This window comes from Rhipicephalus sanguineus, chromosome 8 (assembly GCF_013339695.2).
Source record: "Rhipicephalus sanguineus isolate Rsan-2018 chromosome 8, BIME_Rsan_1.4, whole genome shotgun sequence".
Taxonomy (NCBI): Eukaryota; Metazoa; Arthropoda; class Arachnida; order Ixodida; family Ixodidae; genus Rhipicephalus; species Rhipicephalus sanguineus.
The window spans coordinates 9,097,619-9,114,610 of record NC_051183.1 but is presented as its reverse complement, the minus strand read 5'-3'; the positions used below and the strand labels follow the sequence as shown (position 1 = coordinate 9,114,610).

General features: G+C 46.9%; 1 protein-coding gene across 1 annotated transcript in view; it reads left to right on the top strand.

The window, feature by feature from the left end:
• LOC119401299 (thyrostimulin beta-5 subunit) overlaps positions 1-12,076 on the top strand; it is a 51,502-nt gene extending 39,426 nt beyond the window's left edge. Inside the window, exon 3 of the mRNA XM_037667992.1 lies at positions 10,267-12,076. Coding sequence (XP_037523920.1) covers positions 10,267-10,482 — 216 coding nt within the window. The 3' untranslated portion in view covers positions 10,483-12,076. The remainder of the gene's footprint in view (positions 1-10,266) is intronic.
• Positions 12,077-16,992: the final 4,916 nt, after the last annotated feature.

The window sequence follows — 16,992 nt, the reverse complement described above, 5'->3', positions numbered from 1 at the left end:
TCTTCCCTGGCAGTCGTTTTGATGGGCGAACATTTAAAGTAAGCGGCCTGCATGGCGCGCCTGACATTTTGGATGGATTCAGCGTGCGCCGGATGCTTTTTCCAAACCGGTAGCACTTTCTTTTTTTTTTTTTCTGACTCGAAGAAAGCGGAAGCGCGTTTCGTTGGTCCTTATCAGACGAGGCTTTGACTGCATTCTCAAAAAAAGAAGGAAGAAGGGAACACGCTCTACCAGCGCATTATGCAAAACCGATAGGGTGTACCATTCTGAACTGACCGCGCCATTAGCTCCATAGCACTGCGTGCGAACGTTCATTCTTTCCGCATACACGCATTCCGATGCAGATGCATGTGGCGAAGTTGTGAGCCAGCTCATATCTAATTTCGTTAAGACTGGATTAGATCACGCTTTGTTCAGTTGTCATGCATAGCCGATTCAATCATTACCTACCTCGCGGAAGTGATGCGTAATTCATCGCTGCTGTCTCACTCACCGCACTTTCTGTTAGGTATTATGACCCTGAATTATTGAGAATAACAGAGAGCTGAGCTAGTTGGTAAGTATTCATTCTAAAAAGACAGGGCGTGCAAACACGGACACAAGAAAGAAGTCAGGACACCACGAATGCCGACTAACGACTGAAGAGATGCACAACGGCGGAAAAGAAAGAAGGCACGAAAACTTATCTGGGCATGCCCTTGCAACAGGCGAAGCTACCAATCCGGCACGCGTGGGGGTCTACGTGGAAGATAACTCTTAAGGCATTTGATTCTATCTTTGTGCAAGTTAATCGACGGTTGGCTCACGCAATCGCTACCACTATTTCATGAGCTCGTGTGAGAACGTTGCCGCTAACGAAACGTGACGAAAACGGACCTACCAAGCGAGTGTATTCGACTCGCCTGTCACGCTGAAGAGGAAGTTACCAGTGAAATCGACCCGCGCTCCATCTGTCGTTAGCTTATGCAAACATACCGTGTCCAACGCTTGGCGGCGCCGGCGTAAGTCAAAACCGGTTGAGGCCACGCGGTGGAGAATTCGAGTAAACCGTGCTGAAGGCTGTACGTACAGGTGCGATCAAAAGTGTGCAGACCACGGGATCGCGTGGCAGAATGCATCGACGCGCCAGCTAGCGACGAGACACGACGAGACACCTGCTGCAAGGGCGCATGCGCGTCCCGTCTTATCACTTGGCTTCTCATGTCGCTCTGTTGGACGCGGTTACGGCGCTCGTACCCAAAACGACAACTGGGTGTCGCTTTCTTTGGTCCATCGAATCTGTGTCATTCTTTTACGTAGCGGCTGCGACGAGGCCGGTTCAACACCGGCTCGCGTTGGTATTGACACCGGTTGATTAGGATAAGTAAGCATAGCGAGCATCGCACAACCTGACGAAGCCAAACGCACAAAATTAAATTTTCTCAGGCCAGCTTGCCTTTGTCGGGGCTAATCCAAGTTGCACTTAAATGAGCTTAGTTAAGTCAAAGTTAATGTAGGCGAAATTAATCAAATGTAGTCGAGCACTTTATGACCTAAATAAGTGAGGTGTAAGTAGGTTTAGTTAAGCCCAGTCCAGCTTGGTGTTTTCATGTTAAGCGAAGTTAAGCTTAGATGAGCCCAGATGAGTCGAGATAAGTATAGCCAAATCTAATTAGGGAAAGTTGATCATGCTCATCCTTAACCTAGCCGTGCAGAATTAGCCTATACAAGGCAAACCTTATCGTGGCCAATTAATCTAGGTCGACTTCCCCATGAGCCCACAGAAGTCAAGGCCAGGAAGATACTAATTGCTCTTTACCGACTCCATAATAATTAGGATAATTTACGTCTAATTAGTGCTAATTATTGTGAACACTAATTGTGACTAAATATTAGTCTAAAATCCAGCTAGAGTATCCTCTATACTGAAATTTCACGTGGCATAATTAAGCTAAATATGCATAACTAATCTAATTAGGCAAACACCAAGGTAATTATAAAAACTCTGATTAAGCTTGGTTGGTCATAGCATCATCAAACCAATTGGATTATGATTAGCTTTAATTAGGCAACATCTTATTAAAACACAAATAATTAACGTAATTGAAATCGAATTCTCATGAGCTCAGAGAATCCAAGCTCAGCAAGATGCTGATTACTCCTGACCGAGTCGAGTCTCATTTACCTAAATATAAATCTAATTAGCCTTAACATTATTTATAAATATTACTGAATAATGTGCGTGACATCAAAGCCCACCCGAAGTACTCGAGTTTGATGTCGCAAAATTATGCAAATTACGCCTAGTTACGCCTAATTGAGATCGAGCTAAGGTCGGACTTGCTACGAAACCATTAGCTTCACTGTGACTTTGCCTTGCGCCTTTAGTGCAAGCTGCCCACGTTTTTTTTTTTTTTCGTTTATCGAGTGGCGCACTGCTTTCTGTGGTGCTTAGCTGCTTTTCAGGAGTTTCAGTAACAGGCAGTCTAACCGCAATGGCCAGTTATATGCTCTTTTGAAAGAGAAAGATACAGTATTTTTGAAACAATACAAAAACTATTGAATATTAGATTACTTAGCTGCTGATAAAATAATTCTTCTATGCAGCCGCTGTCTAGTCCTAAAAGATCAAAACATAATTACAATTTTAGAAGAAGCCGTCTGAACAATAAAAAAGTGGTTCTAAAAAAACCTCAGCATCACCTGTAAAATATCATCACCTCACAGTTTCCATTGTTTTTATGGCGACTGTTCTCGCTGTAGCACGTTTTGAATCGCAAAGGAAATCTCTACTGTCGAGCTTGTATAAACGTAGCAGCCAGATATTTTACAGGTGATGCTGAGGTTTTTTTTAGAACCGCTTTTTTATTGTTCAGACGGTTTCTTCTAAAATTGTAATTATGTTTTGATCTTTTAGGACTAGACAGCGGCTGCATAAAGAATTATTTTATCAGCAGCTAAGTAATCTAATATTCAATAGTTTTTGTATTATTTCAAAAATACTGTATCTTTCTTTCAAAAGAGCATATAACTGGCCATTGCGGTTAGACTGCCTGTTACTGAAACTCCTGAAAAGCAGCTTAGCACCACAGAAAGCAGTGCGCCACTCGATAAACGAAAAAAAAAAAAAAAAACGTGGGCAGCTTGCACTAAAGGCGCAAGGCAAAGTCACAGTGAAGCTAATGGTTTCGTAGCAAGTCCGACCTTAGCTCGATCTCAATTAGGCGTAACTAGGCGTAATTTGCATAATTTTGCGACATCAAACTCGAGTACTTCGGGTGGGCTTTGATGTCACGCACATTATTCAGTAATATTTATAAATAATGTTAAGGCTAATTAGATTTATATTTAGGTAAATGAGACTCGACTCGGTCAGGAGTAATCAGCATCTTGCTGAGCTTGGATTCTCTGAGCTCATGAGAATTCGATTTCAATTACGTTAATTATTTGTGTTTTAATAAGATGTTGCCTAATTAAAGCTAATCATAATCCAATTGGTTTGATGATGCTATGACCAACCAAGCTTAATCAGAGTTTTTATAATTACCTTGGTGTTTGCCTAATTAGATTAGTTATGCATATTTAGCTTAATTATGCCACGTGAAATTCCAATATAGAGGATACTCTAGCTGGATTTTAGACTAATATTTAGTCGCAATTAGTGTTCACAATAATTAGCACTAATTAGACGTAAATTATCCTAATTCGTATGGAGTCGGTAAAGAGCAATTAGTATCTTCCTGACCTTGACTTCTGTGGGCTCATGGGGAAGTCGACCTAGATTAATTGGCCACGATAAGGTTTGCCTTGTATAGGCTAATTTTGCACGGCTAGGTTAAGGATGAGCATGATCAACTTTCCCTAATTAGATTTGGCTATACTTATCTCGACTCATCTGGGCTCATCTAAGCTTAACTTCGCTTAACATGAAAACACCAAGCTGGACTGGGCTTAACTAAACCTACTTACACCTCACTTATTTAGGTCATAAAGTGCTCGACTACATTTGATTAATTTCGGCTACATTAACTTTGACTTAACTAAGCTCATTTAAGTGCAACTTGGATTAGCCCGACAAAGGCAAGCTGGCCTGAGAAAATTTAATTTTGTGCGTTTGGCTTCATCAGGTTGTGCGATGCTCGCTATGCTTACTTATCCTAATCAACCGGTGTCAATACCAACGCGAGCCGGTGTTGAACCGGCCTCGTCGCAGCCGCTACGTAAAAGAATGACACAGATTCTATGGACCAAAGAAAGCGACACCCAGTTGTCGTTTTGGGTACGAGCGCCGTAACCGCGTCCAACAGAGCGACATGAGAAGCCAAGTGATAAGACGGGACGCGCATGCGCCCTTGCAGCAGGTGTCTCGTCGTGTCTCGTCGCTAGCTGGCGCGTCGATGCATTCTGCCACGCGATCCCGTGGTCTGCACACTTTTGATCGCACCTGTACGTGCATATATACGCATAAAAAAATTCAGGGGTAGTGTTAACCCCCACCCCGCCTACGCCAGTGCCTGTAGCGACTTGCAAACTGAGCAGGACAGCAGTTGTTAGGTATAGTCAGACATAGTTTATTTGGCATATGGTCCTTATAGGGAAGAGGAAATTAGTGGCATCGCTTACCTTCGGCGGGGCAGCAGAACGGGGCATCATTGTGATGGCAGAAACAACAGCGGTGAAAATGGGACTGGAGGCTGCGTGACTGCTTGGAGGCCCCGTCGAGACGTGGAGCGCGTTGCAGCATTCCCGCGTGCAGAACAAGCAGGAGTAAATTCTTGCTGTCGTTGTTTTGCCCCTTCTAATTGCGCGCTGTCATGAGTACAGCTCTACAGAACGAATGAGACGCTCCTTCGAGACAAGACGATAAACCCGCGGCGAACTGGTCACGCAGCGAATCTTCTTTGGAAGAGTACGAGGGTCACGCAATGCGGATATGGATTGTATCGTCCGCGCTTGCTGAACTATACCAAGGCGATGCCGCTCGGCAGCAACATCGCTTACTGTAGTAAAACGAGCGCGCAGAGCCAGTGATGTATGACGACGCTGCAGGTTCCGCATCGGAAGTGCCCTTGCTATCTGCTCGTACCTTATCAGGTGGATCACCAGGTCTTGTGCTGTCTCGGCAGGGTGCGCAATATGTGTTGGCTTAGAATGTGAAACAGCACGGCTTGGCGCCGATCCGCATGGCTTTTCTAGACATTGTGAAATTATGCCATGTTATCGAATTCCGCCATTGGTCAAGTCTGATTGGCCCGTAGGGCTGCTAAGGTCTCTCCGATTGGCTTAAAATGCCGCCATTGCGAAATTTGACAAGATGGCGGAATTTGACAGTGTCTAGGATAGCACCCCGGAGTGCAGTCGGACTTGAAAGGAGCAAGCAGAAATTGTTCAAAAAATAGGAACCCTGTTGCAGGCGTTGCACAGCCAGCCCCGGAAAAAAAATTAAAAGGAGGGCGGACGTGCGAGACCACAAACGTGAGCTCACGGTGCTGCAGTCTAAGAAAAAAAATGAAATAAAAAGAATCCGCTGTCTTTTTTTGTGTGTCCTGACTTGCCACGTACTCCCTTTAGTAAGAGACACGTACGTTAACTCTCTTTGGAGAGTCGCGGAATCCAAAGGAGCGTTAGCGAGTCTATTTAAAGACATCCAAGGTAACGATGGAATCTTGAAGAGATGAAGCAATCTTTGGAACAAGCACGGGTTGCCGTTGGTGGCTACTTTGCGCCCAATTGGCCACTTTACGACCCCTTCTGGCGACAAAAATTTCAGGTTGGCTTCGTGGCTTCTTTTGAACTTCAGTTCTGGCGCATGAAGTGGCCATTTTTCTTATTATTTGCAAACGCGTGGCGACAACGCTGCCCACGCTGCCCGCCATCTATATGCCGATGCTACGCACAACTTTATCCTGATTTTCAGCGCGTGCTCTCGTGTGAACTTGACGAAAATGGAGATCCGCAACAAAAATAAAGCTCGACTGTTCATCTTATTTGACTGCCTGGACTCTGTTAATCAAATGTTTGCAGATCTCATTAAAGGTGAGGAGAGAAACATTATCAATTGGCCAGGCGTAGCTTTCCACTCCCGCACCCGCAACTCTCGAGGACCCAGTCAGTCACATTAAGAATGCTGCAAACGGGTACTTACCCGTCGCCTTTAGTGTACAGCAAATTTATTGACAGCATAAAGCCGCACTGCCCTCATTGCGACGAGAGGCGATGCACGTTAGCCCACATGCTCTGGCAATGCACGGCGCTGCGCGATTGCGAGAATCTCAGGACAGAGGACGCCTGGAGGACGGCACTCACCAGCTCGGACCGGGAGGTCCAAATCCGGGCTGTCCAGAGGGCCCGCTATTTGGCGGAGGGGCTCGCTCTTCCTGTCCCCACGTGGGTGCGGCCCGCAGCCGACCCTCCCTCTTGAGGGGAATTGGCTCCTCAGGACAATTTATAAATAAAGTTCATTGACTGACTGACTGTTAATCAAATTCGGTCTGGGGCTTTTAGGAAAAACTACTTCAACGTTTACTGTTTCTGCTGACTTGTATGCCGGAATGTTCCAAAATCACTTTATAGACCTTTTCACAGGAGAGAAACAATGTCGCCATGCTGGGCTGTCGCACGGGAGTACAAAGGCTGACGTCACAGCCTCGGCAGTTGTAATTTTGGGGGATCACGCCTGTTTAGCGCAGCTCAGGAAGGATTACGGCGGCGCCCAGGGAGCCGTCAGTGAAAAAGGTTTATACCTGGCAAGAAGTTTAGCTATTTTACGTAAGCTATATGAAGGTGCACTAAGTGTTATTCATTTATTTGCTGCTTATCTCTCGGTTATCTGTGGACTGAAAACCTCTACTCAAAGTGCCGCTTCTCTTCTAGTTGGCGACGAAATTAAATGGCACGGCTACTTTTACGTTGAGTTCTGGCTCGTTTTCAAGTCTGTCCAACGGCAACACTGGTTGTCGCTGGAGCCAACGTTTCGACAAGCGGACTTGTCTTCTTCAAGGTTGTAGCTGCCTACTTTAGCGCGTCTAAAGATTTTTCATCGCTTTTTTCATTTGTGGCAAGCCAGATCTCACCTAAAAGAGTAACACATCCTCTTTCTTTTTTTTTTCTTAGACTGCGCAAAGGTGTCGGCAATAATAACGCCTTCTGAACATGACTGACTCTCGCCGACAATGTGCTAGCGGTGAATGCCGAACATTTATGGAGAACGGTCAAGTCAAGGCATAACCACCTCTATTAGAACATACACGCTTCACATATACAGGACGCCATCTGGCTCCGCTACAGAAGCCGCCCCAAGGCAGATGGTTATGCGATATGATGTTGCTAGGATATCTGTCAATATGATGACGATAAGCACAGGACTACACGAGACAAAGATGTCGCGAAGAAGAACACACTTAGTGGGAAGCTCTTGTAGTGAAAAGATATCGTCCTCGTGCAAGCGCGCCTGCACGTACAGGAAGTGTTAAACTACTTTTTTTAATGCCCTAAACATTATAAAACTTAATCTTAAGACGTTATTTTCCGGACACACGCACGTGATCGCTCCGCGCCTTATTATAACCAAAATACGGATTCGTAAATGTTTTACGCCGAGAGCAGGCGTTGGCGTGCATTCGCGGAAATCGAAAGGCAGAGATTACAGAAGAAACCCGGGCACAGGTAATTAGATGGAGTTGGGACAAAGAAGTAAGCTTAGATAAGAGATGGAATGCATACCACAGATAACGGGCGCTCTTGTTTGTGAGGATAATGCACCGGATATGCACCGGGTGCGAAAGGAAAGGCTTAATTCTGGGACGCCGTAGGATTAGACAATAGACCGCACTGTAGCCGCCTAAATGCACCAATCTTATTCACTTCCGCGTCTGAATCTCCGTCATCAGCCTACACCGCGTGAAAGCAGTTACTAGGTATTCGTCCTTCTTGGTCGCCGTTCTAAATATCGAAGAGCCGTGACAAACGCACCGTTTTCTGGCTCCGTCTGGTTATCTCTGTATAACTATACCAGTAACTAATCTAACTATTATCTTTTAATTGAGCGATTTATGTTTGGGGAAGTCTAAAACGTACATTATATTCCACGATGAAAAATTCGCTGAACACTTTCCGAAAGCCAAGCGTCACTTTGACTGGGGCGATTCGGTGTGCCACTTGCGATACAATGAAATCATCGCTGTCGTGGCCTGCAGACGCTGAAACGTACCGCTCGCCGGTCCTTCTAATGCCTTAATCCGCATTTTTTTAAGAAACTGCAGCAAAATAACTTTGCCTCATAAACAACATTCTACTTTATGCCTTGACGCTGTAATAGAAGCCTTTTTTCTTATTTCCCCTGCGGAAAAGCGAATTCCCTTTTGTTTTCCTGTTCCAATCTTTTATTCCCTTCCCTGTGGTATAGTGCTAAGCTGTGCTGCCTTACGGGCTGCCGAAGCTTGGCCTTTTCTAACAATAACGACTTCTTTCTGTTTATTTTCGGTGCACTTCGCGTGTCTGTGTTTCCGAGCAAATGGAAGGGGCTGTGATTAGCTCGTTTGTTTACGTTGCCACTAGGTGTCATTTATGCGCTAAAGTAAATAAAAAAAACCTGGCTGATACCTCTGTCATAGGAATCGGTATAACATGAAAGTGAAACGTGTCTTCACAGACGTACTTGAGCCCTTGTTGGTCATTCTTTCTTCGTTCGCCCCAAGGGCGAAGGAATGAATGCTATAGCAACACATTGTAATGTCATGCGAAGAACGGCAAGCAGTTCGAAACTTACAACGCACTGCTCAAGCAGAAAGGACGCACGGAACGAGCATACACAGGATGAGCGCGAACTGTCACAGTTGTAACTTAATTTTGTGTTAGCAGTGCGCTCCTTTCGCAACAGCGGCCGCTGCAGTGAGCGAAGTGACTTTCGTGCTCTCAACGCAAACTTGCGGTGAGAGCACAAGACGTACAAACCACCGCCATCACGAGATAAGCGCGCGCATGAGCGACCACGCCCTGTAGAGGCGCGCACTCATCGCGATGCGTGGGGCGGCGATCTTTAAAGCGCGCTCTTCGAGCCCTTCACGCCATCTCGCTAGTGATAACGAAAACACGCTGATGTACTACCGACCTCTGAGTACCGTTACCGGCAAATGGTGTATATAAATAGCTCGCCGTTGGCTTGGCGACGAACGTGACGTTTGCGGCCGAATCGTTTCGCGCCGCGCGCTGCGGAGCGAGGGGTCGTAAGTTCGACTCCCGGTGACGGAACTTGTTCTTCTAGTTTTTTTCTTTGGCATCTGTTAGTCTTTGTATTTTACAACGTGATACCCGAGACGGAAATAAATCAGTGGAGCTGTGGTGGACCCCGGCATAAAACACTTTCGTGTTAAAAATTGGTGTCGCGGACGAAGCACTGACAGCGTATAAACGGTTAGGTGTTGCGATCCTTGCTTTGTGTTCTAAGGATTTGCTACATGGTAGAATCTGTTGGCCTTGAAGCAAAACACGACGCAGCTCTTCTGGTTAGAAGGATCAGTGCTCCAGCCGCTGCGAAACGAGGCGCAAATGTGGTATCTAAAAAGGAATGTCTACGGATCTAACGAGGGTTCTGATTAAGAGCGCTGCCGGTGACAGGCGACGCATGTCGGTGGAGCATTAGGAGAGATCGACGGGAAACCGCGAGAACTGTGATATATGCGCTAATCGTCGGAACGCGGTTTGCTGCATGCGTGCGCGCGCGAGACAATAAATGTTTATCATAGGGCCCGAAGGTCCTGACGAAGCTTAATCTGCTTTTTCTTCGTCAAGAATTTAAATGTTGTGCATGGCTTGCCAAGGCATGAGTCTATAAGGGTCTGAAGAATTGACAAGTAGATATGTCGCGAGTTGAAATCTGGCAACAAGCATTCGAAAAATTTCGCTCACTCACTCACTCACTCACTCACTCACTCACTCACTCACTCACTCACTCACTCACTCACTCACTCACTCACTCACTCACTCACTCACTCACTCACTCACTCACTCACTCACTCACTCACTCACTCACTCACTCACTCACTCACTCACTCACTCAAAACACCACTGTGACGGTGAACAATTGGCAGGAGCCAAGCAGCAAGAACTGTGCGTGTCTTGTCAAGGGGGACAGCCCGCCAACGGTGGCGTTCTTTCACTTCTAGCGTCCGTGTATCTTTTACCGCATAAAAAAGAACTGTGCGTTTGCGTTTACGCTTACAGAGGCGACAGCTTTTCATTCAGCGTGAGCACCCGCCTACTGACTAATTTCACGATTTTCCCTCGCAGATTGCCGACTGGCGGTTCCCGTTCAAGAAATCCTTCCATCCTGTCTGCACGTACGGCTCGCGCAAGCTGGTGCGCACGCAGCTGCGCTTCTGCGATCCCGACGACCTGGACGAGAGGGACGAGTTGCGCGTGTACGAGTACTACGAGGCACTCAGCTGCTCGTGCCAGGTGTGCGACTCCACCTGGACCAGCTGCGAGGGCTTCAGGCATCCCTAGACTCTACCGGCGGCCCAGGAAGAACGGCAGCAGCCTTCCACCACGGGCCCCAAGGCACACTGGGGCCCGGGACTGCGTGGGACTCTGCAGGGCAAGACGCTGCTGCCGTTCTGAGAAATCATGTCGTCACCCCTCGCCACGCCCGGAGAGAGACGGACTGAAAGAGCTCACGTAATGCGGGGAAAGAAAAAGAAAATCGCGACGAGGAACCTGCATTCTTGACCGATCACTTTCGGGGACACGAGCACTCGTGGCAAGATTTCGTCTGCATCAGTTGTCTATAAGTGCTCCTCGCACCATGACCAAGATCGCAGTGCAGGCGGCGCGTGTCTCTCGTGCTGGCCTTGCGCCCCACCGTAACTGAACGGGAAGTAGGCAAAAACAAATCGAAGAAGAAAGCTAGCTATCAACACTGTCTAAAACGCGCTTAAAGCATGCGTACGCAATCTTGGCCCCAGTTAACATACGCTGGTGCGGCCAACATATAACATACGGGTTTGGCGACGTCACAGCTGATGGCGAGCGAACACTGGCGGAAAGCAGGCGATAAGGATGCTTGCCTGCATATACCAGTGACCCCCTTGAACATTCTGGTAAGATGCAGTATCGTAAGACAAGTCCCTCAGGCATTTCGACAACGCCTCTATTACTCCCCACGGGAGAGCAGAAAAGTGGACAAAGTCCATTCTCTCGCTGCCAACACCGCCTATAAGCATATTATGGGTCGTATTGTAAAATATTCAAAGGTTCTTGCGTGTATCGTGACACGCTCCATTTCACCAGAGTGTTCCATTTGGTCTCTATTGTATGCAACCACGAGTCAATTTCGACAGCTAGCTTTGTTCGTCAGATATGATCTTCGCCCATTTCCGATTAAGTTACGGTGGGCGCGGGGCAGCCGCCGAGAGATGTCGCGACGTGCAGGTGTCCCGAAATCCCAGTACTGAGGACGAAGCACGCTGCATCGGCACGGGAACGCTGTCACCGGTAGAATCCGCATCATAGAAGCACACGTGATCTAGCCAGAGCGTCCCCGAAAGCGACCGATTTGTTCCCTTGGATGTCTTCTTGGGTGGGTACCAATGCACCGGGCACACGGCGTGGAGAAGCCAAACGCAGTGTCTGTATTAGTTTAGAGCGAGAAACGTGCTGTCTTCTCTTCTTCGGCGTCCTTGTTTTTAGCGCAGTTAAAACCATTACAGAATGAACGTAGTCTAACTTGATGAAAACTGATTTCGTGGGTATTGAAACATCAAACTTCTTTACATTGGTGGCGAATTTTTCAAGCCATGTAAACAAGAATGTTATTGTATATTCTTACAAAAGCAGTGAAATATAATTTGAGACTTGTTTCATTATTTTATTACTTTGGACTGTAGTTCTTCAGAATATATTTGACAATGGAGGACTGTTTACAGGCCTGCGCGGTTCGACAACTCTTGCACATCACAAACGTGAGGAGTCAAGTTGAATGACGCCTGGCCCACGTCAATGAGCATTGGACACTATTCTTGATCAACGGCTGTCGTTGGCTTACACCTTCACCCCTGCGCAGGACCTCTAGTTGAGAGCCTACATTTCTACAGTATTAGATGTCCCCTTGAAGCGGCCTTTATCGTCTACATCAGGATTGACTCATAGCTTAAGTCGCCTTTCATCTGTTCAGCGAAGACGGCAAGATGCGCGATCATTTGGAATACGTCTAAAGAAGGGCAGGATGCCACTATCGGCTACTTTACTCATGCGTTTGTACACTTCAACAAGTAAATTACCCGAGCCCACATGGCCCTCTAGCGAGTAACACCGCTGCACCGAAGAGGCACAGGCTGTAGTCGAGTTGTTCAAGGTATGGAGGACGACAGAGGCGGTGTTCCAATACTCGCCGTAGACGGCGAAATATACAGCTGAGCGGACAGCTGCCATCTTAAGCCTCATTTCAATTCTCACGTAGCCAGCATGATAAATAGCTTCGTCAAGACAGCAGCAGAGACAACTAACGATGCAAGCTGCTTTGCTGTTCAAACAAGGTGGCGGCGGAGTGCATTCTTAAATCTCACCGGTATGGGGGCCTGCCCAGAAGTAGACGCTTTCTTGCGCGCTTAATGTAAGCTACGTTCAGTTTTTAATAAATTCCAACGCGACGTAAGTTAAATAGCAATTTTGTTTGTTTTCCTCATCGTCCTCTTGTCGACGCGAGGTGGCGTCACGTCACACAGACGTCATGCAGACGTCCTTTGCTTGGACGACTGGGGCTTGGTGCTGTATTCTGAGTCGTCAACGTAGACTGCCTACAATTCTGGCCCGAATTGGAACATAGCCTATATATAGATGGAGGTCGGCCGTCTTCTACGGGCCATTAGAGGGGGGCGGAAAAGCAGACTAGTCAAATACTATATATCTGCAGTGCACCATCCTTGTCAAAAGACAGGTGCACAGATGATGTAGGATGACACAGATGAATGCACATTGTTAGCGCTCCCATCAAGATAAAGTAGCTGGATCAGCGCTTAGACGACGCACAAAAGATAACGCACACGCATTGTGCTGCTTCGTATGAGCGCTGGTCCTAAGAATTTCTAAACCATGCTTCACCGACCGACCATAAGGCCTACCATGTTGAATAAATTTTGTCTTTATTGTGCAGATAGCTGACACAGGATAATCAACGCACGCTCCGCTAACGCAGGCTTTCTCACGTGGGCTTGGTTCCCGTAAGCTTTAACGAAGAAGGCCACACAGTTTTTCAAAGCGGAAGCCTCCTCTGGTTGCTTGGTGACCTTTAGCGGAACGCTGCAGGCGAATGAAGTGGTACAAAAACCCAGGTAACCTTTTCCGAGCGACCATCATGGCAAGGCCTGGAGAACGGCCTCTTGTGACGTCATCATGTGACGTCACCACAACGTCACAGACCGCCATACTTTGCGACGTCATGGCGACGTAATATGATGACGCCATCGCATGACGTCGAATGACTGTGAATACTGGATAGCGCGGTTTCAACACAGGACGCCGGTAGAACACTGACACACAGGACAACGCCGTGATGTGATGACGTCAGCGCATGTCATCATCGCTTGGTCAAAGGTGGGCTGATTCCGGAAGTAGTGCAACCCTCTGTGAGGTGCAGAGGGCATCCGGGGGAGGATGAACACTGCATTCGACTGAGAACGTCTACGTAATTGAATGGGTCTCCCGTTACGTCTTGCAAGAAGTCTGGTACCCGGTTGCATAACTTACTGCATTACCAAGTGTGCAGCAGGATTTCGCCTTCAAGTGTCACAGAGGGTGTGCTCCAATACTCCCGTCGAAGACAGCATAAACAGACATCTAAGTACACAGCGGCCATCTTAAGTCCCATTCCAAGTGTCACGTAGCCGGCAAAATAGACAGCTTCGAGAAGACGGCATCGGATACAAAAACGATGCAGGCTACTTTGCTGTCTAGACAAGATGGTGGCTTGGCAAAATCAGCGCCTAAAAATAGAGGAGGCGTTGGCAAAACGCTCGGATAGCCCGGATCTCGCCGGTGTGGACGTCGGCACACAAGTAGACGCTTTTCTACGCGCTCAATGTAAGCTGCATTCCATTTTCATAGATTTGAACAAGAAATAACAATTACGCTTGTTTTTGTAGCTTTCTCTTCTCGACACGAGTTGGCGTCATGTCACGCAGACGCCATCCAGACGCGTTACATTTCTCGGAGTACTGGGCTCGATGCTGTCTTCTAAGCTGTCAGCGTAGACTGTCTACGATGCTGTCCAGAATTGGAACACAGCCAGATAGTGTTACATGCTGTCGAACTTTTTTTGTTTTGTTTGCCCACGTGTACTTAGATGAAGAGAGCGCAAATGCTGTACTTAATTCTATTTTGTGCAAAACGTGTTATTTTTGGCACAATGCTTAGAACATGAAGAAAGGACTGTTTTCCGTGTCACTGTTTCTTCGCGACCGCGGGATCGAATCCCGGCCGCGGCGGCTGCATTTCCGCTGGAGGCGAAAAATGCCAGAGGCCCGTTTACTTAGATTTCGGTGCACGTTAAAGAACACCAGATGGTCGAAATTTCCAGAGCCCTCCACTACGGCGTCCCTCATAATCATTCGTGGTTTTGGGACGTAAAACCCCAACAATTGTATTATGTTTCTTCGCGACGAGTGCACAGTGCAGTCTATGATAGAACCAGCTGAGTCATCTGCGTCAGCGTGATATTAAAATGCGCTTACCCGCTTACAGTGAAGTCAAATAAATCATGCGGCAATTTAATTTCTTTATTTGCAGTGGAGCAATAATATTACGCTTCCATCTGTTAAAAATTGCCAGCTTTGCACGCAAATAAGCCAATCGTATGGCATGGGAATGATAAATTGTTACTTGAGCGCCGTTTGGAAAGCTGCCTTCATTTTCTTTCAATCAAGTGTCGTTGTCCACGACAAATTAAATGTAATCCTCGTCTTCAACTTGAAACATTTCGACCAAATTACAGTTTCTTCATTCCAGTCATAGTTTTTTTTCCGCTACCAAACTGCGGAATATTGACGCCACATGAACGTGTAGTGTCAATTACTGCAGTGCTGAGATATTGCAGTGCTTGAGCTAAGGGAACAAAGGGCGTCAGTTTCGAAGAGGTGACCACCGGTATGAACGCACCTGTCGGCAAAAAAAAAAAAAAAAAACTTATCTGGAACGTTCTGTATCAAGAAGAAATGCTTCTGTTCAAAAAAAAAAAGAAAAAGAAAAAAGGAAAAGGTTGTTTCCTTCTGTAATCCCGATCATTGGGAAATGCTGACTATACCGGCGGCGTCACTCCTTTGTTGTCTCCCTCTTTGTTCTTCGCGTAAGACGTGACAGATATTTCACGGCTGGCGTCCCTAGCTGATGTTCAGGCCTTGGCATTTGTGATAATCCTGACATCCTTGTACAGAATCCCGCAGTACGAAAGAACTGGATGTACATTACGTGATGGCAGTTACGAATAAACCCTTGTAGCAAGAACTGGAAATTGTGAACCCTTCATAACATTCAACATGTTTATTTTTGTGTTTTCATCAATGTAAATTTGTCTGCAGCTGTGAGAAAAATTGAAATCCAAGGCTACCTAAATGTACAAGGAAGGACATAAACTGAAGCTGTCAAAAGATTTTCTCGTTGAGCTCTGTGGTATACATATGTTATTTAGACCGAAAACAAAGCATATAACGTGTCAAGAAATTCAAGGTCAACTCACGTTGTTCTTGTTCTAAAAATTGTGAAGAAGCTTAGAGAATGTGTTTGCACCGAAATTCGACATGCAGCATAGTCTGCATGCCATAGGTCGCCATGCTGAAGCGTGTCGCGCGCGGCCGTCGGGCGTGCGTAAGAGCGCACAATTCGGAACAGCGTAGAATGCACCGAACTCCACCTGTGGGCTAGGCTGCTTCGTGGGCGTGCAGCCCTTTCGCACTTACTTATTTCAAAAGGATGTGAGAATGGGCGAGTTGGAGCTTCATCATTCGCTAAAGAACCGTCAGGTTCAGTCAATTATGATATGTCAGGTGGCGGTTAACAATTAAGCTTACCCGATAACGTGGCCGAATGCACTATAACATTTGCATGGTTACTTGTGCGGGCTAAATGAGCACGCGAGGTTGCTGATCCAGCACGCAGGATACCGCAGGATATCACGCTTCTTGGACTTTCCTGTCGCTTGGACTCCGGTATGAATTGACGAAAGTGGCTGACACTGTTGTGGTTCAAGAGCGGGAGCACGGTAATGTACTTCCCCTGTCGTGCTGCGAGGAACAAAGCTTTTGCGATCGCAGGGCCACGTCGTGCGGTGAACGCGCTATCAGGTCGTCAGAGCACTATACATCAACCTATGTACTACGTTACGGTTGAATTGTAATTTTAGACTGTTCACGTCGCCGTTTATTATTTGTGACACTTAAATGAACGGTACTACATAATTGACCAATATGCATAGAAACGACTGTACCAATGTACTGAACGTTCGATGAACACGTTAATGTGACGTCACGGCACGCAAAGCTGGGGAATCAGTCACGTAAAAGCCCAAGGTGACGGCACTCATTAATCTAAGGTAGTATCGTCTATAAGAAAGCACGGGGCCCGAAAAAGAGGGAGTTAGGAGATGGAGCATTGAAGGAAGAGTAGGAACATACGCGTGCGCAGTGTTTCCCATCAGGAGGGGCGAAGGTTCATCACAGCGTCCCCCCACCCTACTAAGACAATGTATGGGACAGATTTCGCCCCCCCCCCCCTCCCTGTGCGCATGCCCATGAGTAGGAAGGTTAACTGGAGCTTGTCCAGTTTTCTGCCTCACACGTGGGTACCAAAAGGAGAGAGAGAGAAAAGGAGGGAGAGAGAGGCGTGATACGCACCTCATGTGCTCGCTAGCATGTCTGTCGTTCCCTGCTGGGGCAGAAACCCAATCTTCGGACGCTGCCGTCGGAAATACAAAAATAAACAAAAGCTAAACAAGCTCAGCTTATATACTTTGTCGATTGTTCAAACTTC